Source organism: Aulonocara stuartgranti (assembly GCF_965226115.1).
Source record: "Aulonocara stuartgranti genome assembly, chromosome: 15".
Taxonomy (NCBI): Eukaryota; Metazoa; Chordata; class Actinopteri; order Cichliformes; family Cichlidae; genus Aulonocara; species Aulonocara stuartgranti.
In genome coordinates this window covers 18,865,336-18,892,302 of record NC_138951.1, presented here as the reverse complement: position 1 = coordinate 18,892,302, position 26,967 = coordinate 18,865,336, and the positions used below count along the sequence as shown (strand labels likewise).

General features: G+C 38.2%; 1 protein-coding gene across 1 annotated transcript in view; it reads left to right on the top strand.

Annotated features, from left to right (window-relative positions):
- Positions 1-26,967, top strand: part of scara5 (scavenger receptor class A, member 5 (putative)) — a 103,293-nt gene that overhangs the window by 67,348 nt on the left and 8,978 nt on the right. The window contains exons 10-11 of the mRNA XM_082504953.1: positions 5,892-5,957; positions 15,611-15,799. Of these exons, the coding sequence (XP_082361079.1) occupies positions 5,892-5,957; positions 15,611-15,799 (255 nt within the window). The remainder of the gene's footprint in view (positions 1-5,891; positions 5,958-15,610; positions 15,800-26,967) is intronic.

Genomic DNA, 26,967 nt, shown 5'->3' with positions numbered 1-26,967 from the left:
TTTCTTATTTGCTGTCTTTATACTCTCTCATCATCTCTCTAAATCTACATAAACCCCATCGGGGGCTGGACAGCGCCAATGATAACAAACACACACTGAGATAAACACAGCTCTGAATTAATCATAGCCGTGACTAATATGATAAGGCACTGCAGTCTAAGAGTTTCTTGTGTGGACATGTCACTGTGTATGTATGCGTGTAATGTGTCTTTAGCCGACAGCTGTTGCCAATCAGATCGGGGTTTGGCTGAATTGTCCAGTGTTAAGTCCCACAGTCCAAATGTTGGCCGGTAGCTCTTGAAATCTTGGACCTGTTGTCTCCTGCACTTAGCTGTTATGACTCAACTCTCCCTTTTTTTAGACATTTTTACATAGTGTAAAATAATGTGCCTTTTCATGCTCATTTTATACAAATATAAAAGACTGTTTTTATTGTGTTTACTAGAAGAAAGATGCTAAAGCACCAGGAGAATAAGATAAAATGAGACAAAAACCAAATATCTGGTGGCAGAAGGGTCATAGTGTGGGGTCTCCTAATAGACCCCATTGTTAGGACTAATTCCTGGTAGAAAATTCGAGTTTGAAAGCACCGGACACTTCATCAGCTTGAATTATACCACAATGCAACACAATAGTAATACGGATAATGGATATGCTCGATGGCAATCGAGGAGATCTACCTTCAGTTCTTTAAATCAAATTTATAATGAAGTAGGCCATATGAAGAGGATGCTAGGGAAAGGGCACATAATGCTGTTGTTACTCCTTAAGGCAGGAGTGGGGGAACTCCAGGCCTCAAGGGCCAGTGTCCTGTGTTTAGATATCACCCTGGGTCATCACACCTGAATCAAATGATTAGTTCATTACCAGGCATCTGGAGAACTTCAACACATGTTGAGGAGGTAATTTAGCCATTTAAAACAGCTGTGTTGGATCAAGGACACATCTAAAACCTGCAGGACACCGGCCCTCGAGGCCTGGAGTTCCCCGACTCTTGCCTTAAGTGCACACCAAAAGTATTAAAATGTAATGTAAAGATGTAAATAATCTCACGGGCGATCGTGGCTGAAGAGTTCGGAGTTCGCCTTGTTTTCGGAAAGATTCCCGGTTCGAGCCCTGGCTTGGACACTCTCGGTCCTTCGGCAAGACACTTCACCCGTTGCCTACTGGTGGTGGTCAGAGGGCCCAGTGGCGCCAGTGTCTGACAGCCTTGCCTCTGTCAGTGCGCCCCAGGGTGGCTGTGGCTACAATGTAGCTTGCTATCACCACTGTGTGAATGGGTGGATGACTGGATATGTAAAGCGCTTTGGGGTCCTTAGGGACTAGTAAAGCACTATACAAATACAGGCCATTTACCATTTAATCTTTGGTCAGAGGATGAAATCAGCAGTCATATCAGATTAGAACAATTCTTCCATTATTTGTTTTTCCATAGATTTCAGGAGTGCCACATCTCCTCATTATGTGATGTCTCTTTAATATAATGTATCTGTAGTGATAGCAGACATGTTCCACTACTGTTTTACTGTAAAAAGTGACTCTATGAAGAGTCCTTAAACATGGGTTTCACAAAAGCTGTTCTTATACATATAGCGTGTCATATTCTACCACTGCCTGTCACTCATGTCTTGAAAGTAGAGGGAATTATAATTTATTGCTAAACATGTCCTGTATTTTAATAGTATGACATAAGCCTGATTGAAGCCATTAGAAAAAAACTCACTTTACATCCATTATGACCAAGCAGGCATGAAAAGATTGTCACCTACAAAAACTCTGGCATTGTCTGCATCATTTGATTGACAACTTAGTTATGTAGCGAGCAATACAAAACATCACACCAATAACCATTTTACACAGAAAAACAAAAATTAAGGTAAAGTGAAGGACACAGGAAACTTCACATCTAGATCCCGGTAGTTTGTAGTAGTGTGTATTTCTGCTTTACGCGTCTGTGGTGCAGTTTCAGGTTTAACAGACCAGTGAAGGAGGAAGGCTTTGGAGAGACTCGGCTATGAATGGGGCCTCAGTATAAGACAGTCATCCAGGAGGGAGGAGGGAAAACAAAAAACTTGTAAAAACAGCACTGGGAAGTCTCATGGTTTTATATAGATGAACGGTGGGAAGAATATATAGGGACTGCAGAAGGTGTTGGCTGTTCCTTTGGTTGTCAGATCAGTTGTGGTTGCTGACAGTGTTTTATGGTATTTCTGGGTGCGTAAAGCTGGACTTTTTTTAGCCACTGGGGGACAGTAAAAAACTGACAACTCTGAAGTGCTGTGACATTGTGAAGTGTTTACTGCTAACGTGTTAGCAAACTGTTTAACACACAAAGCAATTTTAGCAATTTGGCCCCTGGAGGGCAACTTCTTTCAACTCTACTTTGGTTCCTACCAACACTTACGGAAAACCGCTTGGGTCTTTAGTCTTGTGTTTTTTCATAAGCTAGACGTTATTTTTGTCTCTCTGTGGCTCTCATGCTGTCATACCTTTTCAGATTTACAGCTGGCCAAAATTAGTAAAGCGCTGTTGTTAGCTGATCATACAATTAAATAAATAGAAACCTTGCATTAAGAGCAGTTTGAAGCCTGACCTTTACAGATTTATCTCAGAACTTTAAAACTTTTGGCCTTGTTTCAGGCTTATATGTAAGTAACCTAATGATTCTTATTAGTCTATAGTTCCCAAAAATGTTTCACTGCCATATCAAAAGATGATTTAAAAAAAATTATATTAATGCATAACAATATTTTCCCTGTCTAGCTGATATTTGTCTTTGCTTTTTTTTTTTTGCTGATATACCATACGTTTCTTTCCTTTCATGCTGGTGGAAAGAGGAAAAAAAATGTATACCACAATGGGTCACATTGAACATAAACATTATTAAAAGTCTAGAGCCATTACTTACTGGAATGCAGTGATAATGAATATACTGATCTTTAGTAGGTGTTGTGTAGCTGTGACAGTGGACCATATTGGTTTAGCACACTGGAATGCTTGAATTTGCTCATTACCACAAAATAGTAAATACAGCTGACGCTCATTTGTTTTTTATTAAAGGTATTTGTTCATAAGCCAAAAATATAAATTAAGAATTTACTTGCTGTTGGCACTAGATGAAAAGTGTGATGCTAATCAAAGTTATGACAGTTTATCCTGAGGGTTACCATAAATATTTGTACTAAGGCTTCAAATTACCTTACAAAATTCCCCTCATCTTACCCTTTGCTGCCTTTCAGGACCACCAGTATGCAAAATTACTCAGTGAGGGTTTAAATCAGACGCATCTGTTGTCTCTTGTGGCTCAGCAGTAGCCCACCACTGTGTTTAGGTTTTCCCTGCAGTGTTATTTAGTTGTTAAGGATGTGGTCAGGATAGAAGTGACACTGAAGGCTGAGGACGTCACGTGGAGGGTGTGTATAAAGGGCTAGCTGCCCTGCTTAGACACACACACAGGCTGTAACACATGTGGCTGAGGACCACCACAGCTTGCACCTACACTGTGGTCAAATTAAAGGTGGGATAAGTGCCCATTCAAAGCTGATCCTCTCGTTGCTTCATGACAAAAACAGACTTGTGGTTTTTAAACCTCATGGCTGAGAGTTAGCAACTGGCACTGAAACTGAAATGCTCTCCAACTTTGGATGGCTAATTCATGGGAATTTGTAATAACATTATATTTTGAAATGAAAACAAATAAGACATAGTCGTATCCAAGCTTCTGATTGGGGAGAGGTGTCGTGCGTAAATGTACTGTAATTTTACACAAACCACAAATGCAAGGATTTTTACTTGCAGTAATGTCGCTGTTTTGTATCCCATTAACTTTTCCATCCATGTTGTAATAGCCTAAGCAATTACCTTAAAAAGATTTTTGTCAGTGCATTTTCATTTTGTTTTTCAGCTCTTCTCTGCATTAATATTCACATATACACCACAATGTTTAGAATTTATTTAAGAAGAGGATTCAGGGCGTAGCCACATGTATGAGAAGTCAATTACAGGCCTCATGATTTAAGAGACATTAGCTAAAAATATACAAATGAGAGGAAATGATTGAGAAGTGAAGAAAAGGTTCAGATGTTTTAAGACTTCTCAGTGGTTGAGCTGCTCTCATCTCTGAGGGTTATGGCTCTTGGTCCTGCTTGTTTTTTCACCTCATTTCTGCCCCATTTTGTGCTACATTGCGGTTGGCACTGTGTGTAATTCAGTCTTGGTTGTGTTCAGTTTATGCATAGCTTGCTTCCCTTTTAACTTTAACCAGGATTTTATTGGATATTATGATACAGACAACTCTCCTTCCCTTTTCACTAAACCAAATTTTGACAAAAAACACTGAAAACGATTTGATTTGTTGTTACAATTTTTACAAGTTTCAGTTATTCATGATTAATCCCTAAACTCATATCCCTGGTTTCTGTTATTTTGTGTAAAGTAGGATGAAAATATGACAAATATCACTCAGTCTAACTGAACAAACAAAACTTAAGTATTTACTATCATTTCTATTCGTAATGACAAATTTACTAACATATTGGTTCTCTAAGAGATCAGTATAATGACTGAATTTACACGCTCAGTACGAAAGGGTGTAAAATTTAAGAAAATACCCCATGTTAGAATTTGATAATAGTAACACATCCCCTCTGCATTTAACAACAGTCTGTAAACATCTGGGAACTGAGGAGAACAGCTGGTGAACTTTTGGGGGAGGAATGAGTTCTCATACTTGTCTGATATCCGTTTCTAGCTGCACAACAATCTTAGGCCTTCTTTGTCATGTTTTTAGTTTCATGATGTGCCAAATGTTTTTAGTTGTCCTGGACTGCAGGGAGGCCACTTTATCACCAGGATTCTTCTGCTATGAAGCCATGCTGTTGTAGCTGCAGTATGAAGTTTAGCACTGTCTTGTTTAAATACGCAAGGCCTGTTGTCTGAATTGGAGCACATATTGCCCTAACATCTGTATATACCTTTCAGCATTGCTGATGCCTTTCCAGGTGTTTAAGCTGCTAATTCCATAGACACTAATGCACAGCCATACTATCAAAGATGCAGGCTTTTGAACTGAGTGCACATAACAAGCCAGCTGGTCCCTTTCCTCTTTAGTCTGGAGGTTGCAGTCTCCATGTTTTCCCAAACAATTTCAGATCTTGATTCATTGACAGAAGAACAGTTTTCCACTTTGCCTCAGACCATTTTAAATGAGCTTTGGCCCCCAGAAGCCAGAGGCATCTGGATGATCTTCACATATGACTTCTTCGCATGAAGGAGCTTTAACCTGCATTTGTGGATGGCACAATGAGCTGTAATCAAAATGATTTCTGGAAGTGTTCCTGAGCCCACGCAGTGCTTTTCACTACAGATTCATGCCTGTTTTTAATGCAGTGCTGTTTGAGGGCTCAGAGGTCACAGGCATCCAATGATTGATTTTCAGCCTATTCCCTTATGTACAAAAATTTCTTCAGATTCTCAGAATCATTTGATGAATCATGTAAAGTAGATCCCGAGATAGTCAAAGTTGCAATTTTATATCATTCTTGTTCCACAATTTGTAGGTGCTAGGTTTTTTGTTTTTTCAGATTTTTGAACTTCTGCCCACTTTTACTTCTGAGAAACTCTGAGAACTCTACTCTGAGATGCAATTTTATACCCAATCATGGTGCTGACCTGTTACCAGTTAACCTTTTTTGTTGTAAAATGTTCCTCCAGCTGTTTCCTTTTAGTACCTCTTACTGTTCCAGCCTCCTTTTTTCCTTGATTTCATATTTTATCTAAATGTTCTATACTACATCGTGCTTAATCATCATGTACTGTGACATAAAACTCTTTAAAGTAATCATTATCGACATTGTCAGTAAATCAGTTGTCTCGTGCTGTTTTGTCCTCAGGTAACCGAGGAGAAAGGGGTTTCAAGGGAGAGAAGGGTGAACGGGGTGAGCGAGGAGACAGACCAGGTGAGAAAATGATGGCCAAGTCCAGTCCACAGTGTGCAAGGGACAATGTGTTATTTAGCTGTTTGTAGCTAATATTAAATAACCTAAAATGTTATATGTAATATCATTCTGCCTGTTTGTACCAACTCAAGTAGTATAGCTGCAAAGAACCAATCCATACAGGTTCATTTTATCCTGATTTGTATAGTTTTTAAATGCATTTATAATATTTTTTGCACACTATCATACCAGTTTTACAAAAACATTATACTCCTTCTGTTCTTCTACTCTCCTTCTTGATGAACAACTATGAGAATAACAAAAGTTGCAGACCTGCAACCGTTTTATTTGGCCCCAAAATAACAACATCCTTTAAGTGATTCCAAGTTCCTCTCTTTTTTTCAGTAAGTTTCATTAATGTCTTATTGGCAGCAGTAACTGCAGCTTCAAAGTTATTAGATGACCACACATGCATGCAGGCAAACTACTACAGAAACAGTAAAAAAGGGAACATGGTCTGCTAAAAGATTCAACAGGCAAATTAAGTGTTTTATAGACATCACTGTGGACAGAATATTAGATGTACAGTAATCTACCCACTAATTAGTAGCATAACAAACTGCAGATTATTCCAATGAGACTTTTTTTCCACCATCTAATCCAGCAAAGTGTTTTTGGTTGCTTTGTTTTTAAATTAAGCACTTTACTTACTTTGATTTATATTCCTGTTGTTATGTTGATTAGCACGGTGGTTAGCACTGTTGCCGCACAGCAAGAAGGTCCTGAGTTCAATTCCACCATCAGGCCGGGGTCTTTCTGTGTGGAGTTTGCATGTTCTCCCCGTGTTTGCGTGGGTTCCCTCCGGGTACTCCGGCTTCCTCCCACCGTCCAAAAGACATGCAGCTTGTGGGGATAGGTTAATTGGATAATCCAAATTGCCACTAGGTGTGAATGTGCGAGTGAATGTGAATGGTCGTCTGTCCTTGTGTGTTGGCCCTGCTACAGACTGGCAACCTGTCCAGGGTGTACCCTGCCTCTCGCCCTATGACAGCTGGGATAGCCTCCAGCGCCCCCCGCGACCCTGAAAAGGATAAGCGGAAGCGAATGGATGGATGTTGATTACTTGTAATTTAACCAAACTTTCAGACACAGAAATCAACAAGGTCAGTATGAAGCTCTAAGCCTTGACCAAGATCGATTCCCTCACCATGCATGCTGAAGGATATCTGGATGGTAGCAGTGCCCAACTGAGCTGATTCTATCCATATTTAACCTTTAAATGGTAAAATGGTAAATGGCCTGCATTTGTATAGCGCTTTACACTACATTCACCCATTCACACACTGGTGATGGCAAGCTACATTGTAGCCCACAGCTGCCCTGGGGTGCACTGACAGAGGCGAGGCTGCCGGACACTGGCGCCACCGGGCCCTCTGACCACCACCAGTAGGCAAACATGGGGTTAGTATCTTGCCCAAGGATATTTGGCTTGGAGCAGCCTGGGATTGAACCACCGACTTTCTGGTTAGTGGCTGACCTGAAGATAAACAGACAGAGTTGTTCTATAATAATAATAATATAATTTTATTACAAATAATATAGTTTTATTACAAATGACTTAAAGAGCCGGCAACGCCGTTTTACCAATAATGCCAAAGAAACAAAGGAAACACTGGCAGCAACAAAAGAAAAAGCTACCAAACAAATAAGGGAGACACTTCCAGGGCCCACAAGCCCATCTACTCACTAGGAGGCTGTCTGTCCAAAACCTAGCAGAAACTGCATCGCACCACAGAGGGGAAAAACCCATCTTTCTCACAGCTCATCCCCAGCTTAAATAGCCTCAGAGGTGATTGCTGACTGGATTCAGGTGGCAAACGAGGCTTATCAAAAACAGCTGTCCTGGGGAGAGAGAGGAGAGTGAGAGAGACAGAGAGGGTACGAGTGGCAAGAGAGGAGGAGGCGGAGAGAGTGGGCAAACACCCCACCCACACACACACTCCCACAGCCTCACAGGATGTAACAGCTACATATGGGGATCATTAGGTGATTCCAACCAGTATGTTGGTTCAAGAAGTGATCACAAATAGAAGGCCTAAGCAAGTTTTGCATTTACAGAAATGTTTAGCAAACTTCTGAATTATTTCATTTTTGTAAGAATGTACTTTGAATATTGTAATGTATCATTTCAAATGTTGTACGTGTTTCACAGTCACAGGAATGAAAGTCTTAGTTGAGTACCTCACATCTATCGGTGCGTGTGATCCAAAATCAACCATAAATTATGACGTGATAACTTTATGGCTTTCATTCATCTTTGGTTCATTTGATATCAATCACATAGAGCTGAACATGGTTTCAAAGGCTGGTAGGTGTGCATTTGTTTTTAATGTAATCTCACAGTGTACATCAAAAGGATTTCAAAATAAGTATAAGTCCTGTGGTGGTAACCTGAACTCGAATGCAAAACCACAAAGTAGAAAGAAAAAGGTCATTACATCTTTTTTCCATGCTTGTATTTTTCTTTCTTTTTTGCATCACCATGACTGTTCTGCATGTGCTGAGTGATGGGGTGGTGTTCATGTCAAATAATCCCGATCCCTTGACCACATGAATGCAGTTTCTGCCCATTACAGAGCCGTCAAAGATCAGTTCTTTCCTCACGTCATTTGCGCGACGCGGATGTTTGATGTTTCATAGAAGAAAAGACAGACTGAGCCCACATGCTGTTGGCTGTTAGAAATTTCAAATCATAACGTCGTTTGTATTTCTGTCACAACCGACTTATTGTTGGACGCGTGACTTCGATTGTTTTACACTTTAAAGCAAACAGTTCATACCTGTGTAATCACTTTCCAGAACAAGCAAAAGTTTGTGAGGAATTAGTGGGAAAACGGAGCGTTAGCCCACATGTGTTGGGTATTACCATAAAATGAACCTGCTGAAGAGTATGTTATGTCACTGACAGAATCAAATGCTTTCCTCGAAGCATGAGTGATTGTCTCTGAGTGAAAAAGAACAAATGGAGTCCAGATTGTATGTATTTCCAGCAAAATCTTATGTCCAAGAAGACAGATGAGATTTTTTTTTCTACTATCTGAACAAAACAAATAAAAAGAGTAATGAGGCATGCCAGAAAGAAAAAAGGTAAAGAAAAGAAACAACTACTAGAAAAATAATAAACACATTAATTTAGTCTTGTACTGATGTTATATGAACAACATTCTCGTGTATCTTGCTATTTATATAATGCACTGCGCCAGTCTTCCTGATTTTTGTAGTTAATTTTTTGTTTCTACTATATTTGTGAATGCAATGGTAATTTATCCAAATCCTGCATACTGCTGGGTGTTGACTGTATTGTTTACTCCTCATGCCAGCACCGTTGAACACATGCTGTGTTGTAATTGATGTTTTGCCCATTAGGCTTTAATTTTTTTTTTCTTTCTTGGTTGATTGACTACATTTAATTAGCATTGATCACATAAAGACATTGCATAAAGATCTCTTAGATTTACTGGGTTAATTAGGCTACATGCATAGATCCCAAACTTTGCCCAAAAAAATGCCAGTGGGTTCTTGCAAATTCACAAACATCTGGATTTAATAACCTCCTAATCAACAGGCTTTAAAAACAGTTTTTTTTATCTTGTATGTATTGCTAGTATTGCATCCTAGCACAAAGTATTTGATTTTTTACCTATGTTGTATATATTTTTGTGATCAGTTGATGGTAGTTGTGCTTATGTTTAAGACAATGTCCAGCTCAAATTGGTCTTACAACAGTTTGCTGTTGTCTACTTATTTCTGAACATGGAATTCCCTGTGTACCATCCATTTTTTGCAAGACGATTCATCTTTCCATCTCACATGTAGTGATTCGTGGCCATGTGCACAAAATTGTGGAGCAATTAATGTTGCTGCTGACACTAAATGTTTTTCATACTTGATTAATTTTTGTTTTGTTTTTTTTAATTTTGATCATTTTTAATTTAAAATTTTATTCATTAGAAATACATGGTTTCATTAGTTGGTAAATAGTAGATGGACTGATTGTTATACAGCACTTTTCTGTTGTACTGGAGTCCTCAAAGTGCTTTAGGATAGATACATTAGGTTTGAGCAATAAAAACAATTTGATTATGGTAAGGGTAGAAAGGTTTAGACATTAAATCTACTGTTATGTTTACAAAAAGATCTTTAGGTTAAAATATGTCAGCTTTTTTTCCCCCATAACTTTTAACCAACTTTTTCTTAGTTAGTTAGCTGCCTCTTAACTGGCAATGACAGTCGCTCTATGAGCTGGCTGAAAATACGCCCCCAATGTAACATGAAAGAAAATGACAATTTTAAAAGGTATAGCACATTTTAAAAGGAAGGATATAAAGGAGTTTGGTTGTTTTTGCATTTTAGTGTAAAGCTACTTATTTTTAGATGTACTAAAGAAAATGTAAAATCTTGGTCTCTGTTTGATTGCTTGGCTTACACACTGTAAACTAGTGTTGAAAACAAACGTTTTCAATACTGTGTTTTCTATGAATCTAAGTTCTACTGAAACCGATTATCATAAATAGAAATTTCTCACTTGTTTTGATTTTCAGTATTGAGGCAGTGAAAATGCCAAACATTTGCCTGTTACAAATCCTTTGAGATATTTTCCTATGGGCATGTAACATGTAACAAAATGTTCTTTTCATGTAGAGGTCATTGCCAACATTGATGTAATGTTTTTTTCTTGACCTCACATATTACAACAGCCATAAAATCTGGCAGTTTGACAGCTGACCTCAGGACTCCAGCATTAAGTGTAGTTGTTTTATTGTTTGTTTTTCCTGTGCACATCAGCAGGTACAGAGATCCAAACATTAACGAGTTCAGATTTCTGACTCAAAAACGAGAAATTTGTGTGTGTCCTGGGACTTGAGCTCATGAGAAACCATGTAGTTGAATGTGAAAATCAACATGAAGGAAAGTTTTCATTTCTCGTCAGTATGGCCTTCCAGTGTCAAGAAATGAGATAATCCAATATCAGAATGTACTTCTCCATCTAAAGCAATGGACAGTGCATAAGAGAGGCAAAGAAGAGAGTACAGGAAGGGTGGAGCGGGTGAGGAAACGATCAGCAAGAGTGAAAGGGATGTTTTACAAAAAAGATAAAGTTAGAGAGGCAAAGTTGAGAGGGTTTGAGTGATATTGGACATACTGGACAGAGGATGTTGAATATGGAGCTGGCAGGCAGATGGAAACCAGTAAGGCCACAAAGAAGCATCAAGGAAGTATTGAAGGAGGACGTGCAGAGGGTTGGTGTGACAGGATGCAAGTAACAGGGTGAGCTAGAGGCAAATGATTAGCTGTGGTGACCCCTGAAGGGAGCAGCTGAAAGAAGATGTTATGAACAGATGGATCTAGTTAGCTGCTGTCTTGGAGCCATGTAGTTCGATCCAGTACAGATTCTTCCTGCCTGCCAGAAAAACATTAGTAATACTCTATCACTCCATGTTCTGGCCTTCATGTTGTGGTTGCTGCAGCTTATCTGGCCTCAGAGGCTTGAACCACTTGGAAGGCCCCCAGCAGTTGAAGCTCATTTGACTAGTATTCACTGAACAGAAACAGTCATTATATCTCTCAAAGCTCATTTTAATTTCCTTACTTTTACAGAAGCAGTACATGATTTATGTCCAGATTAGATCGCCTCTGTTTTATGATGAATCACTTTGCTGGCTGTCAAAAGTGAATGTAAGACAGAAGCTGTTAGGCTGTACCAATGGCATAAGTTAGAAACCAGGATACTGACCTTTGGTTTAATTACTTTAAGGAATTTGAGAAGTGACTTTTGTCTCTGTGAGCATGTGTCAGTAGAAAAAGTCATTACTTATATAAAGTTGAGGGCTTAGTGGGAAACACATTTCAGAGGACTTTTGTCCACCAACCTGTTTCCACATATTCTGATCCAAAATGTAATTAGTGGTTATGCTGACATGTTATTATATCTAGACTACCCCACTTTTTATTTCACCAAATAATGTATTGCCCCTAGTTACTTTGGCTAAACCTGTCAACCTTTCTGTCCTTGTATTGCTCAAAATTCCTAATGACTTAACAACATGTCCTCAGTGTCAGGCAAATATTTGCTTCTTATTTCTAGTCTACAACCATTAACTTTATAATTTCAACAATTATCTGTGGCATATTTTTTGTATATTTTTTACAGCCAACTAGCTATTTGAGCTAACACTCAAAATGCTAGTATAGCATCTGGCTGACTCATTTTAAAACAAACTTGTGAAAGGTTGCAAAGCTGTCTACATGAGTCATAAAAACAAAATGATATAGACCAAAGCATACAAGTAACAGATGTTATCTGTTATCCTATTCAAAGTGTTTGAATATTTAACTTAGTACTGAGTTCCGTGAACAGGACACACACTAGGCTAAATTGTTAGCATGTTTGTTTGGATGATTCAAACAAACTAGTGAAAGTCAGATTAATCACGTTTCTCAAAGTTTAGTCTCAGAGCTGCCTTTTGACATTTGTGTATTCAATTTTGTTTTTGGGTTCAAAAAGACAACCCCTAACTCCTAGGCTCTTACATACTTCAAATCCTCTGAACACAGCTCTTATTATTGTACAAAATATGAGCACATCTTAATGACCAGTTTTAGCTGAAAGGGTACTATCACCAGTAGATAAACAATGAGTGTGATTACAAATGATTAGGTGAGCATTTTTGAGGGAAGTGGTTAATGTGCAGTCAGGTCTTGTTTTTGTTTGAAAGCATGTCCAACTCTTGCCGTTTCAGAGGCTGCAGTGTTATTCACTGAATGTTATTCATGCATTGCCTAAATTGTACCAATTTTTTTGTAACCCAAAGCACACACATGACGTTGTTCAACTGAGTTCAGCTGTCCAGCTCTCCATAGACTGAGATATAAATCCCTGTGAAGCTTTGTTGTATGGCTCAGATTAGTCTACATGTGGTACCTCTGGAGCGTTTCCTTTCCTTTATCTTCTCCCCAGTCTCTCATTTTCTCCATGGGGATTCTCAAGCTCTTCGAAAGAAACTAATAAAGAGCTGAAACAGATGAACATTAGTGATACTCTATCACCCCATAGAGTATAGTAAGAGAAGGATGTAAGAAGATCGTTTTCCATGTCTCGGGTTTTTTCATGCATGCATGCAAAGCTAAAAATGATGCAGCATTTAAGACTTGAGTTACTTAACCTGTCGGCCTTGCTTCATTAACATGCAGTTATTAAAGGAAATGACACATTCCACAAATGTCATTGGCTGTTCTTGGTATCAGGACACTCTCATACTGTCAAATGAGCTGGAAAAGTTCCTGTAAGTTGTGGATGATGTTGTATTATGTCATATAGTAAGAAAAGATATACTTTCCATTAGCATGTGATTTAAGTTTTCCTTTCCAAAATAGGCATAGAAATGTAATATTTAGCAGACTGCATGCTGGGTGTCATTGCTTCAGATTTTGGCTGAGAAGAGCTTTAGGATATATAGTAAACTGGCTGTTTAGAGAAGTACTAAACAGTCACAAGGGCTATTAATCAATGTGATCATTTTTATATGCATGGCAATAGCAAAAATGATATTGTGTTATTGTTTGATGAGTGAACATAACTGTTTCAAGTAATTCAAATGCTTGACCCTAGCTGAAAACGAAACATGTGGTGCTCTACTCTTAACAGTTTGTGGGGTAGAGTTGCCTGAAAAAACCTCCTGCAGTACAAAAGTACAACAGAAGGTTGAAATAATATTTAATTTCTGGTTTGAATTTGCTGGTTCTCAGGAGAGAATATCATACAGTGCAGCAGTTATGACAATATAATAATACAGCAGATATTAAATTATGATGGGCTAGTGAGTGCAAAATACTTGACTGTAATGAGAGTTAAATGGTACACAGTTAAAATGTATGATGGTCTGATGAGACTAATATCCTGTCTATATAATGTGTCTGGCTTTACTCTGCGGCACTTTGTCTTAACAGTGATGAGCAGTCCAGAAAAGTGTAGCTGCGAGTTTGTGTTTACCTTTTCTTCTTATTTCCTCTCTGCCCTCTGAAAGGTGATAAATCAAATCAATCACATGAGAACAGCTGCTGCATACTTTGAGGAATACCAGATGAACTGCAGAGCCATGAAGCTTCTGCTAAAACAAACACACTCATTTACACACACACTTGTTCTGTAAGCTCTTACATGCAAGTTTGTGGACATGGCACCCCTGAGCAAGGCTTTCCAACCCTAAATCCATGAAAATGGGGCATCTCTAGTACTTTTATTTACATGCATTCCTAGAGGTTTACAAATTTAAAAACTAACCAGCTTCCTTCAAAAAAGGATGATCCTAAAATTCCGCCCTGTGATAGCTTACACTCCAGGGCCCTGCGACCATATTTCAACCTTTAGATTTTTATTATATTACAGGAGCCAAAATACTCTGTCAAACCAGAACAACAACAATAATACAGAGATGGTTGTTTTGTTCACCTATGTGAGGAATCTTTTACAGAGACTGTGTATAAAAGAATGTCATAAAGTGTAGTCGCAGTGTTAGGTTACGTTTTGAAGCTTTAACATGAATGTTTTGCCTAATTCTCTGTTAGGTTTTTTTGGGGAGCCAGAAGTTACCATGTTTGAACCAGAGCATTGCTGTATCCATTGACCTTATGGGTGCAAGCATATCTGCTAAGTAGTGTAAAGTAAGGACTAATAAAATGCTAAAAGTTTTTGCATCAAAACCGAAGTACAAACATGATCGACATTTGACAGATAAACAAATTAAAATACTTCAAAAGCAACAAATAGCAGAAACAAAGTGGAGCCATCTCAGTCAGTAACTTAAAGCTCCCAGTGTTGCCTTAATCCTCAGTCAAATTTACCACACCCCTACCTTTACAGTTTTTTTTAACAATGTTATAAAAATGTTTTGACTATGCAAAACTCTTAGCCTGTTAGCAATCTACTTTAATTCATCCCTTTGTCTCCTTTTTTACTTCTCATCTTTGATGTCCACTTACAGTTTCTATCTCTCCTTTTATTTATTCACTCACTTTCCCTCCTTTCCTCAGTATTTTTAAGCAGCTGTTAGTCTTTAGTGCTCAAATGAGCTAAACTGGATAAATGCTTGCAGATGCATACTGTGAAGTTCCAAAGTAGGAAGTTATGAATTTCAAAACCCTTCAATGGATTCGCTTCACATCCGTGAGATTGTTGCCATATTATAGGCTTTACAATCACAGAAAACAGTATATTCAGAAAGAAACATACGTCAAAATTTTTAAAGAGGGTTCACAAAAGAACACAAAAAGTTTCCAGGGTATTTTTATTTATTGTTCTTCTTAAATCAGAGTGTTTTTCTGTGGTTTATGGAATTTTTATTTTTCAGCATGTCAAAAAAAAACCCATTCATCTCAGTTTGTTTTCATATTGATGTGATTCACAGAGCTTCATTAAACTTATAAACACAATGAATGAGTCCCTCCAAAAATGAGCGAGGGCCTTTATTGTTGTCTTTTTGGCATAAATAACAATGGAATGCTTATAAACACTCTGCAAACACACTAAATAGTTGCAGCAAAAATGTAGGAATCCCTCTGCCAATGCATTTGTGTATCTGGATACAAAGCTTCTGTTTTGTGTGTTTGGTTTTCAGTGGAGGAGACCTTGGTACGGTTGGTGAATGGGTCAGGTCTTCACGAAGGCCGTGTGGAAGTTTTCCATGAACATCGCTGGGGAACTGTGTGCGATGATGTCTGGGATAAAAAGGATGGAGATGTAGTCTGCAGGATGCTGGGATACCAAGGAGCAACTGAGGTTCATAAGACTGGACGCTTCGGGCAGGGTGCGTAACACTCTTATTTCATTGGTGTGTTTGGTGCAGACCTTGCTGTCATTCAGTTCATGTAACACTTACGTGCGTTTATTCAACCTCATATTGTGCCAAAGGATGTAATAGGTCGACTTGGTCCACCATGTCAGTGTTGACAGAAACACCAAATAGGTGGCCATATTTTTTGGCTGTGGCTTGTGTAGAAGGTTAGGCCATGCATTAATTAGTAAAACAGTATGCCAGTTGAAACTAAAATTTCCAATTTTACATCTTCCAGTTTTATATGTATTTATGACATTATGACACCAAAATGTCAAATCTGAATGGTGAAAGATATGTTCCAGAATAATCTGTAAAAGCAGGCTCAGACCACCCCTGGTAAAAACTTTGAATCTATTCATAAACTTCCAAGTGATCCTTTAAATGAAAAAAACAACAACAAGGATATAACCTCCTTCGCAGAGGTAACATAAACAAGATCCTCTTCCTTTTAGCCTTGAATTTCCCAGGAGATTTTGTATTCAGAATAGTATAGTAGGCCTTATAGAAAACCAAACAGAACTGCAAAGGATTTATTAATTTGTACTCACTACATTGTTCAATCAGCATTTACTGTATAATGATTTAAAAGGAGCAGTTTACTGTTGCATGTTGACCATCCTTTACATCAGTGGTGTGATGTGACAAGACGCACTGGTGGGCCTTGAGAAAAGCCAAGATTTGCTTTGGCCATATGCTATTATTGCAATCAATGAATTCATTCATTTAATGCAGCTACACTTGCAAGGTGGGAATTATGAGACTGCAACTCATCAAAGGCCCCTTTTGACAGAAATATGGTTAACAAAGGAGGAAACACATTACTTTCTTACATGTATGAGTCAAAGAGTCAGGAAAAGGTGGCTAATGCTATAATGGTGCCAAGCCAGCTGAGGAGGTCTTGAAAACCAAACATCCCTTTGGAGAGAAACTTGGTTCATTTCAATAGTGTTTGGATCTGAACCAGAGGCAGCAAAACTGCTGGACCGAGTTTAAGTCCTTTAAGAAGATGGGGGTGGGATATGTGTTAGTGCATTCACCGTCAAATACAAATAAAAAAAAAGAATTGAGAATGATTTGAATCCAGGTGGGGTTTTTATATCAGATTAAATCAAATCATAACGTTGACACAGTATCCTGCAGTGGACCAGCGAACACATTCAAAGTCTTAAGGCAACAGAATAAACTGGAAATGTAGCTTTATTTAAATAGATGGAAAATCAAAAATTAAATAAAATATAAGTCAATAGAGGAATCCAATAATTCAGGCAGAGAAGACACAAGAACCAAAAACAGACACTGTGACGATGACTCAGGGGAAGACACTGCTTATATACACACAAGAAAGCATTTAGGGGAAGTGAACACTGCTGCTGTGCTATTGCTGCAGCAATGAGGCTGAACAGCATTGCCAAAATCAACACTTCCTTTCAGAGGACTTAGACTTAGGGGTAGCAGGATCTGGCAAGCAGGTGGCTGTCATTGTAGTAGGTGGGTGACTAGCAGGTTGCACAAATGCACAGTCTTATTTTAAACTGGTGGAAAAACTCTATATAGAATGAGGAAGACATCGTATACACACAAGAGGGCAATTAAAAGAACTGAACACAAGGGGGCAAATGAGGCACATTTAAACAGAATCTAGGTAACTAGACAAGGTAAAAAAAAAAAAACTATATACAAACCACAAAAGACAAAGAAGTACCAAAATGAAGCAGGACATAACATAAATGAAGACTTAATGAGAAACAAAGAGACACTGAGGGTGGCCATACTAAACGGAGTCACAGAGAAGTACATACAAATCAATAATTAAGATGTAAAGAGAACCCACATTACACATGTAACCAGAACTTAAAAACTAAAGTCCTAAATGATAACCAAAAATACAAAACTCAATGAACCATAAACTTTGCAAAAGTCAAAACATTGGCTCAGAGACTCAGGACCATGACACTATTAACCACTGGAATTTTAGTATAAGGGCATCACATTGTTGTTGTTTTTTTCTTGTCTTTTCATCACAGCTTTATTGTTGTCATGTGGTAAAGCAGTGCTCATGTTTCAGGAAATGTTAGAATTTCCACAAAATGCATGTTTGGTTTCAGCTCTTCTGCCAAAGTGTCTTTAATGGGTTTTGGTTTGCCACCATCAGCATGTAAGTGTGAGTGAGTGCTGGGGTGAATTAGAAGCACATTATAAACCATTTTGTGTCAAAACACCCATATATCAATGGGTCAAAACCTTATGGCATTATGTTTGTTGGTTACTTGCATGCTACTGCCAAAACAGCTTAGATTTACCAAGGCATGGACTCAGCAAGACCTCTGAAGGCAAACTGTGGGATCTGGCACCAAGTCAGGCTGTTCCCATTTGAACCAGTTGACTAAGTGAATAAACCTTTCACTTGTTGAGTCTGATGTAATAGCAATGTAATCGTCTTTTCTGAGTTTTTAAGCTCATTCTTTATAGGTCAGCGCTCATGATCTGCAATGAGGAACATGGCAATCATTGTTTTTATCTACAATACATATCCATGGTGAAACTTAATGATGGAAGTCGCTCTGATTTTTACTAACTCTGCTTTTTGGATTTGAGTGGCACAACTGTACCCTAAAATGCTGCAGGGATTAATATTAAACTTTTATGGTGAAAGTCGTGCTAGCCAGATGTCGTCAAGAAAGACTCTCATGGGTCATATCCATCTGTTTCTTTCCCCATTTTATTTCATTCAGCAGTCAGCCTGACATCATTCAGAGCCTCTGTCCAGGCTGAGTTGTTACCAATAAGTCTGGAAAATTGAGGGAAATCATGCTTTTGTTCCAGGGGACAACCTCAAGAAAACAGCACAGGCTAACATCATGGCTGGATTCAATTTTAAACTATCTGGAATTCACATACATTTTCAGATGACTCACTAACCTTTCTGATTCCGTTTTAGCCTTTGTCTTACTCATAGCATCTGTGAAAGGACAGAACAAAATAAAATGACTTGATGAGAAAGCCACTCATTTGCCTCCTGACTACCAAAATGACGTACAGTATGTGAGTGTTTGCAGAAACGACAGGTGAGTTTTTCCAGAGCTACACAAAATCAGGCACAACTGTAAAAAATACATTCAATTAGCAGTCCAAAGACAAGTCAGGTTACCTTTCATGCTTCATCCCTGCTCCAATAAACAGACCAGTAGTTTTCAGTTACAATTTTCCATCTTTGATTTTAAATAAATTTGAACTGGAGACTTTCTGTGTAATCTCTAAATACCCTGCTTAAACTCTGTACACCCTTTTAACCTCCCAGCTTTCTGTTTTAACGTTTGTCCAAACTAAAAATAACCAAACTTTTTCCAAACTTTTATATTAATTTCGGACATTACAAACCCTGAATTTCTTTAGGAAATACAAAACTGCCCTGAGCCCGCTGTTTTTCAGTCTGCTCACACATGACTGTACCGCCAGACTCAGCACTAACCACATTGTGAAGTTCGCAGACGACACAACTGTGGTTGGTGTCATCACTGACAACGATGAGTCCACTTATAGATTGGACGTGGAGCAGCTTGAAGTTTGGTGTAGATCCCATAATTTCACTATCAATGTGGACAAAACAAAAGAGATGGTGGTCGATTTCAGGAAGTCTGGCAGAGATCACCACACAGACCTCACCACAGATGGATCTGCTGTGGAAAGGCTCAGCAGTGTTAAGTTCCTGGGTGTACACCTAGCTGATGACCTGTCCTTCTCCATTAATACCACAGCAGTTATCAAAAAAGCACAAAAGCGAAACTTGAAACACTATTTTTCAAACTTGTAAAACAAACTATGGACATTTCTCAACTCCTAAAATCCTTAGCTCATTCAGTACGTGCCCTAAACATATTCAAAGAAACATCATATTGATTGCTAATAATAACACACAGGAGTGTTTCTGCTTAGAAAACAGTAATAAAGTTTATATTAAAGTTTATATTATGTATGATGGCTCAGAGAAACCTGAACTCCAGCCAGGAAACTGGGGTTTGTGTCATCATAATTGCAGTAAAAATAAACCCGTCCACAGCAGTGTGAAAAAGTCTTGAGCAACTCCTCATTTCATTATGTTTTGTTTATAAGGAGGCAGACTACTTTTTCAGGCTATCTGGAGGTCTTTTAAAGTTTTTCTTTGGGCACTGGCTGCTTTTTCACTTATTTTTACTTCAATCCTTGTACCGGGCCATTTTCAGAAAAAAGGTTTTTTTTGTTTTGTTATCCATTGACCTTTGAGTCATTCAAAAAAAATAGGCATCTAACTCAAGGGATGAACCAGTGTTTTTTCTACACGTAACGGATACCTTTGAAAAGAACCAGTTTAATATTTTGTCTTTAGGCACTTATTACCAGCCTTATAAAAAAAGAAACATATAAATTTGTTCCAATTTCTTTCTTTCAATCAATGAAAAATACCAAAGATAACGCAGTTTGGTAGAGATATCAACACCAACATCATGAATCCCCTTTTAGCCAAAAAGCCAAAAAGATGCAAACCGCTGATGAGCAAGTCATGTTCTTAAGAAACAGGAGAAAATCCAGCAAAGGCCTGACAAATGAACTGAAAGATGTATCTGCACCTTCAGTTGATCCATCTACTGTTCACTGAAGCCTCATCAGAAATGGTCTTCATGAAAGGGTTGCTGTCATGAAGCCACTCTTTAGGAAGGGAAACAGGGAGAAAAGGTTGTGAAGAAGTCTTATGGTACAACAGAGAGTGCCTACACTAGGGCTGTTCGATATAACGATATATATCGGACGACGATATAAACGCGTCTATCGTTTCATTTTACGCTATCTTTTGTTTCATGATGTCGCAAAATAAACTGTTTACGGCAATATTTTTTCATCGTTTAATTTCTTAAAGTTCTCTCTTTCTCTTATATTTAATATAACCACACTACGAACAGACAAGTGACTGCTTTTATGCGTTGTCGTTAGCAACAACGACGGTAAAACCATGGCGTGGCTCCACCGTCCGCTTGTTTATTTTCCACATAAACCTTTCACAATAAAGCTCGAGATCCTGTTGAGACTTTTCAAAATAAACGGAATCACGTGAAAGAGTATGCAGAGTGTTTGTGGATGAGAAGTAAAAAAAAGCGCCATTAGGTGCTAACAAATAAACCTTAGACTCAAACGTTAGAACAGGCTTTTCCCCGGGGCACGCCGTGTAATAAATACTTACAAAGAAAAGGACTGCCGTTACAACTTATGTCTAAAAATGTATCGTTTCATGCATCAGTTGAAATACTTGACTCCAGGTACAAGACGCCCGGCTGGAAACACTTCACGCAAGTCGACCTGCCCGAGATTCATAGACTTTACAGAAAATGTTACATTTTTGTGATTTACATCGTTGCCGAGACGATAGATGTCTTATATCGGGATATGAATATCGGGATATACTTTGGTCATATCGCACAGCCCTAGCCTACACCCATCTGTAATATATTTTGGGGGCTCTGTCATGGTGTAAGGCTTCATCACAGCCAGTGGTGTCAATATTGATGGAATTATGAGTGCAGAAAAGTATTCTCAGATCCGGATCCACCATGCAATACCAACTGGGAAGCTTGAAAAGTGGACTGGAAGTGGATTAATTTTTCAGCATGACAGTCACCCTCAACACAATGCAGAAAGAGCACGCCTGGATTTAAATAAATAAAAGACAAAATGGAGCACTACTTGACAGAGAATTAAACAAAATGCAGCCAACATCTATAGAAGCTTTGAATGTCCTTCAAGAAGCCTGAAGAACTATTCCTGAGGACTACTTAAAGAAATTAGAGAGTGAAATAAGAGAGTTCAGGCTGTGTTGAAGAATAAAGGTGGCCATATTAAGTTTCAACTCTAAAACATGTTTAAACATAAACAATGTACCTTTGCTATTTACATAGCAAAATATAAAGAAATGAGAAGTGTGTAAAATGTTTGCAGAGTACTGTAGTAGATTATAAAAAGATTATAAAACTTTAAAAGAAAAAGATTTTAAAAAGATTAAGGGTGTTGACTTCAACTTTAACCAAAAGTAAGTCACCAGTTTTTACTTGCACTTCTTCATACAGCTGCATTATGCATTATGCAAACTTATGAAAACAGTTTGCACAAATGACCTATCAGGTCACGTTCTAGATATGTGAGAGGTGGGGTGCAGGGTTGTAAATAAGTACTGGCTTATATCTGGCTCCAGCTTTAACAAGTGGAGCCAGAGTACAGTACTCTGTACTCTGTCAGGTACACTAATGGGGAAATTAACCTGGCCTGTTTTTGATTAATTCAGATGAAACCCATGCAAGTAAAAGAGAGAAACTCCTAAATCTATGCAGAAGTGCTCTGATCCAGATTCAAACCTAGAAGCCACTGACTGTGATGCAACAGGGCTACATCACATATGAATCATAAGCTAAATAATTATTATGGTGTGATGAAAAACATCTGTACAAAAAAACACTGAACTTTCTATTAAACTCTGAAAACAGAATTGAAGGGGGCATAATTGTTTCATTTAAAGCCTTTTTTAATACTTATTTTTAATTTTGAATTAGCTACAAGAAAAAGTGTTTTGTTTTGTTTTTATTCATAGTTAATCTTTATTAATCTTAGACTGGTCCTGTGTACAGTCGCTAAGTTTGAGTCTGAAATGAGATGTTTTAGCTCTTCTCTTTTTAAGTTAACTTTCTTCTGGAAGAATACCCTTTGAAAACAGGAGTCCTGAACAGCAACTAAAAATAATATGTCAAAAAATGGCCATATTTTGAGTGTCTGCTCTTATTGACATCAGTGGCTTCACACTTGTTTACACATTTGCCTAGCAAGCAAAGATTCACAATTTGTTTCTGACAATTCAGTTTGTAAAAAGTCTGATAAATTAGACATCCAGAGCTACCTGCTGTGGTCATCTTTAGCTTTGCTTGTAGCTTTGCTCTTACTGACATCATGAAACATTTAGAGATGAAAAATAAATATGAAAACATTTAGAGCACTCTGAAGCCTGAGCTTTTGGGTCACAGAGATTACTTGTACATGTGCTGACCTTATTATAAAGGTCATAAGGTGCTATATTATTAAACTTTGGCCATATTTAATATCCACCACTGTGCGTATACATATATGGCAGAAAAATAACATATATTATTGTTATATAGGCTGTGTGGCTAGCAGAATTGGACCCAAAAACAGGACTTGGAAAAAGGGGGAAATAAACTAAGATGGTGGTTTAATTAAACACCAGGGAACACAGCTAAATGGAATCAGAGTAACAAGAAGAGGGGACGCAAAATTAAACATAGCACACAACAGACAAGGCACTATCAAAATAAAACAGGAAGTAGCAAACACTGAGACCGGGACTAACACATGTGGTCTAATTTACTAAAAAAGTGCTTGTTGAATAGAAACATCAGAAGTCTCTGTCTGAAACACAGCTATTATCAGTAATTTGGACAAACTACATTCCACAGAAATAAAATTTGGCTTGATTCATTTCTGCAGACAGCAGTGCTGTTTTTTGCCTGATTACACAAAACGTCTACTTTTCCGTCTTCTAAATCCCTCTCTTGGGTGTTTCCCTCAACTCTCACGCAGTGGTTTGGTGATTCAACTCTTGTTTGTGTGAAGTGTCACAAATTTGGCGTAAACGGACAAAACATGGGCGCGCACACAGTGCTGCAAATGTGTGTTGAGATCCAGAGTAAACGGCTCAAAGGCTCATGTCCGTTAAAGTAAACCCTCAGAAGGCTCAACCGCAGAACAGCTGGAGTATCATGTACAACCACAATGGACCAACTACCTCTGAAGCCTCATGTGTTCTTTCCCCTCTACATACCTTATTTCCATCTTGTGCAGGCCGCATGGAGACACATGTGGTTATGGGGTCCTCCTGCTTTCAGGATGTCAATGCTGCAGCAGTTTATCTTTAGAGCAAGAATGTAGGAGGCATGCAGATTGAATCAGATAGATGTTTGCCCTTATTATCCATTATTATTCAGTAATGAGCCTTTAAATTAAACATTTGACATAAAAGAAATCTTTATCATCCTGTGTGGATGTGCACATTAACCTCCTAAGACCTGAACTCTTCCACGGCATGGATTTTTAATTTCTCTTTGATATTTGGGCATATTGGGGCCCGATGAATGTAAAAACAAAGAATTACCAGATTATTTTTTTACCTTATTTTTGTTTTTAAGAAAAATAAGAGGCACATATGAGGATATTCGTTTAAAATTTTGATAGAACAGTGGCAGTATAATGTCCTCGTAAGTGGATATCAGGCCCTTGTAGAGCAAAATTGAGTATTTTGGTCTAAGTAACCCAAAATGTGATGTCCACATATGTGGACGCCAGGTCCTAGGAGTTTAAGGTGCAAAGTGTGAGTCGTGGAAGCCTGGCACACATAATACACTCATTTCCAAACAAATACATTTTACAGGCATTTCATTTTTAATTTTTGTGATTTATTTAAAAATTGTCAATGAAGATAGAAGATAGTGGGTTGAAATATCATATTTTATAAATGTGCAACACCAGTTAACCTTTGAGTCTAAGACGCAAGGCGAAAATCTTTCTCCTTGTGTTTTTTTGCCTGAATACAGTCACATTAGAGCACCACTGAAAAATTATGTTGAAGTTGAAATATTATAACTCAGTGATTAACTTTGATTTTAACTCTCTGTTTGGATCACCAGGTTCATCTCAGTTCACTTCATTGCAAAAGTTACAACATTGAGATGTTTTTATATATAATTAGTGCTGAGAGATGAGCCATACTAATCAGCAATTCTTTGATTAAAAAAATTAATAGTTTTTTGTACCCTGTATGTAAACTGACTGGCGCAGTGTGTAACAACATTCAGCACAAGCATTTGGATGTTAATCTGGCTGTTGGTGCCAGCAGTGCTATCATTATCCACACTGATCTGGCCCTGTGTGTTTGTTATCCACAGTTCAAAGAGCTACAAGATTTGAAATACGATTTAATTACTGAAGAATGTGATTAACTCTTCCAAATGGCTCTTACATACACACATAATATTTGTATAAACAATGTTTAGCCTTTTCCATTGAACTGTAAACAGTTTTGAATTTTATTGCTCATACATTAGTCAATTTTTTTCCCTCCTGTCTTATCCTCTGTTTATTGAACTAGTCATCAAGAACATAGCTTCAAGTGAATATTTAAATCTTTCAGAACTGGATAGAAACCAGTTCCCACAACCAGTCAGGGAACTGATTATATATAATACATCTTTCAGGCATAAAACATATACAGTTGTGATTAGACGTTTGAATACACTTATTATTGCCATAAATTTCATGGTAATTTGGGGGTTTTAATGATTTCTTTGACCTGTTCTGATGATTGACCACAACTGGCAGTTTCTCTTTTGCCAACATAAAAAGAATTTGTTTGACAGCACTCAATGGATTGATCAATACCCAGAACAACGGGAAGGTCTAGGGGACAAAGTGAAGATCTAAGAAGGAGAATTGTAGATGTACACAAGCTGGGAGGGTCTCTCGGAGCTATTTCTAAACAACTCCAAGACAATCAGTTCAAACAACTGTACAGCAGCAGAAATACAAGTTATTCAAATGAGTCACCACTTTTCCAAGAAGACTTCAACTCTTCTTTGTTAGGATGTTCAAAAACAACCCAGGACGCACCAAGGCAATGTCAAGCCAGGCATGACCTTAGAACTGCTGCATCACTGTCCACAGTGAAACAAGTTTGGACTGAGAGGGTGTCATTCAAGAAACAAGCCCCTGCTCTAAAATCAACACCTTTAAGCTTAACTGAAATTTGCAGCCGCCCACTTTGAGAAGCCAAATGCCTTCTGGAGAAAGATTTTATGGCCAGAAAAGAAAAAGATCGATGTCACTGCTGGAGCAGCAGTCGTGTGCTGTTGTGAAGGAAGACCCAAGTTGCAGACAATGGTGGTGATGCGAGTGAGTTTATTTACAGTGAGTGACAATAAACAGAAGTGAGGACAAAACTAAGTCAAACTGGGGAAAACTAGGGAACAAACCTGAAATCATACAAACACGGGAAAACGGCACAGAGAGACACTGAGATACACAGACGAAGCGACGATCAGCACAGGTATACACACACTATAAATACACATGGAAGGGAATGAGGAATGGCCAAAACAGGAGGAAGACACAGCTGATCCTAATTGACATCACGAGACACAGATTTTCAAAGTAAAACAGGAAAATTACACAGACCGCGAACAGAGGAAACACACGGGCAGGAATGACCCAACACTAAACAGGGGGGAGCGCAAAACCTAACTAGGAAAAGCTTAACAGAAAACAACCAGAACACAAGCTAATATTTATTAATACAAAAACCCTGAGTCACAGACTCAGGACCATGACAATCGAGGTGTTTGGCTAAATTGACAGGAAGTATGTTTGGATAAGTAAAGGTGAAGCTTTCAAATGTAAGAGCAATGTACCAGCTGTCAAGCATGGTGGTGGTAGCATCATGCTCTGGGGCTGTTTACAATGATACTGGTACATTGCCGAAAGTAGATAAAATAATTTAAAAAAGGGGATTACCTGCAAATTCTTCAAATTCACCTCAAATCAGCAGCTAAATGGTTGAAACTTGGACACAACTGGGTGTTCCAACAGGACAATGATTCCAGTCATACATGAAAATCAGGCTAACATTAAGTTTCTGGAATGGCCATCCCAAAACCCCAACCTCATGTTGAAGATGTGTGTGCTAGGCTTAAAACTCTGGTCATGCCATAAAACCAACCAATTTAAATTAACTCTACTAATCCTGTTAGGAAGAGTCGTCAACTTGTGGCTTGTTGATGGCTAACAAAAGCATCTGGTCGAGGTGCAGCTAGCAAAATCACATTTAACCAAATATTAGTGGGAGTCTATGTGTATATTTGAGCTTGTATGTATATATTTGACCCTGTGCAAACATCAAAATGAACCTATGTGAATTACAGAAAATCCTAAATAAACTGAAACTTACGCACTCTGTTCTTTTTAAAGCCATATAAGATACTGTTTTTGTTTCCATCCTGAAAAAAGCAATTGTTCAAAGAAATCAATAAAAATATTAAAAGTTAAAAAAGAAGTGCTGT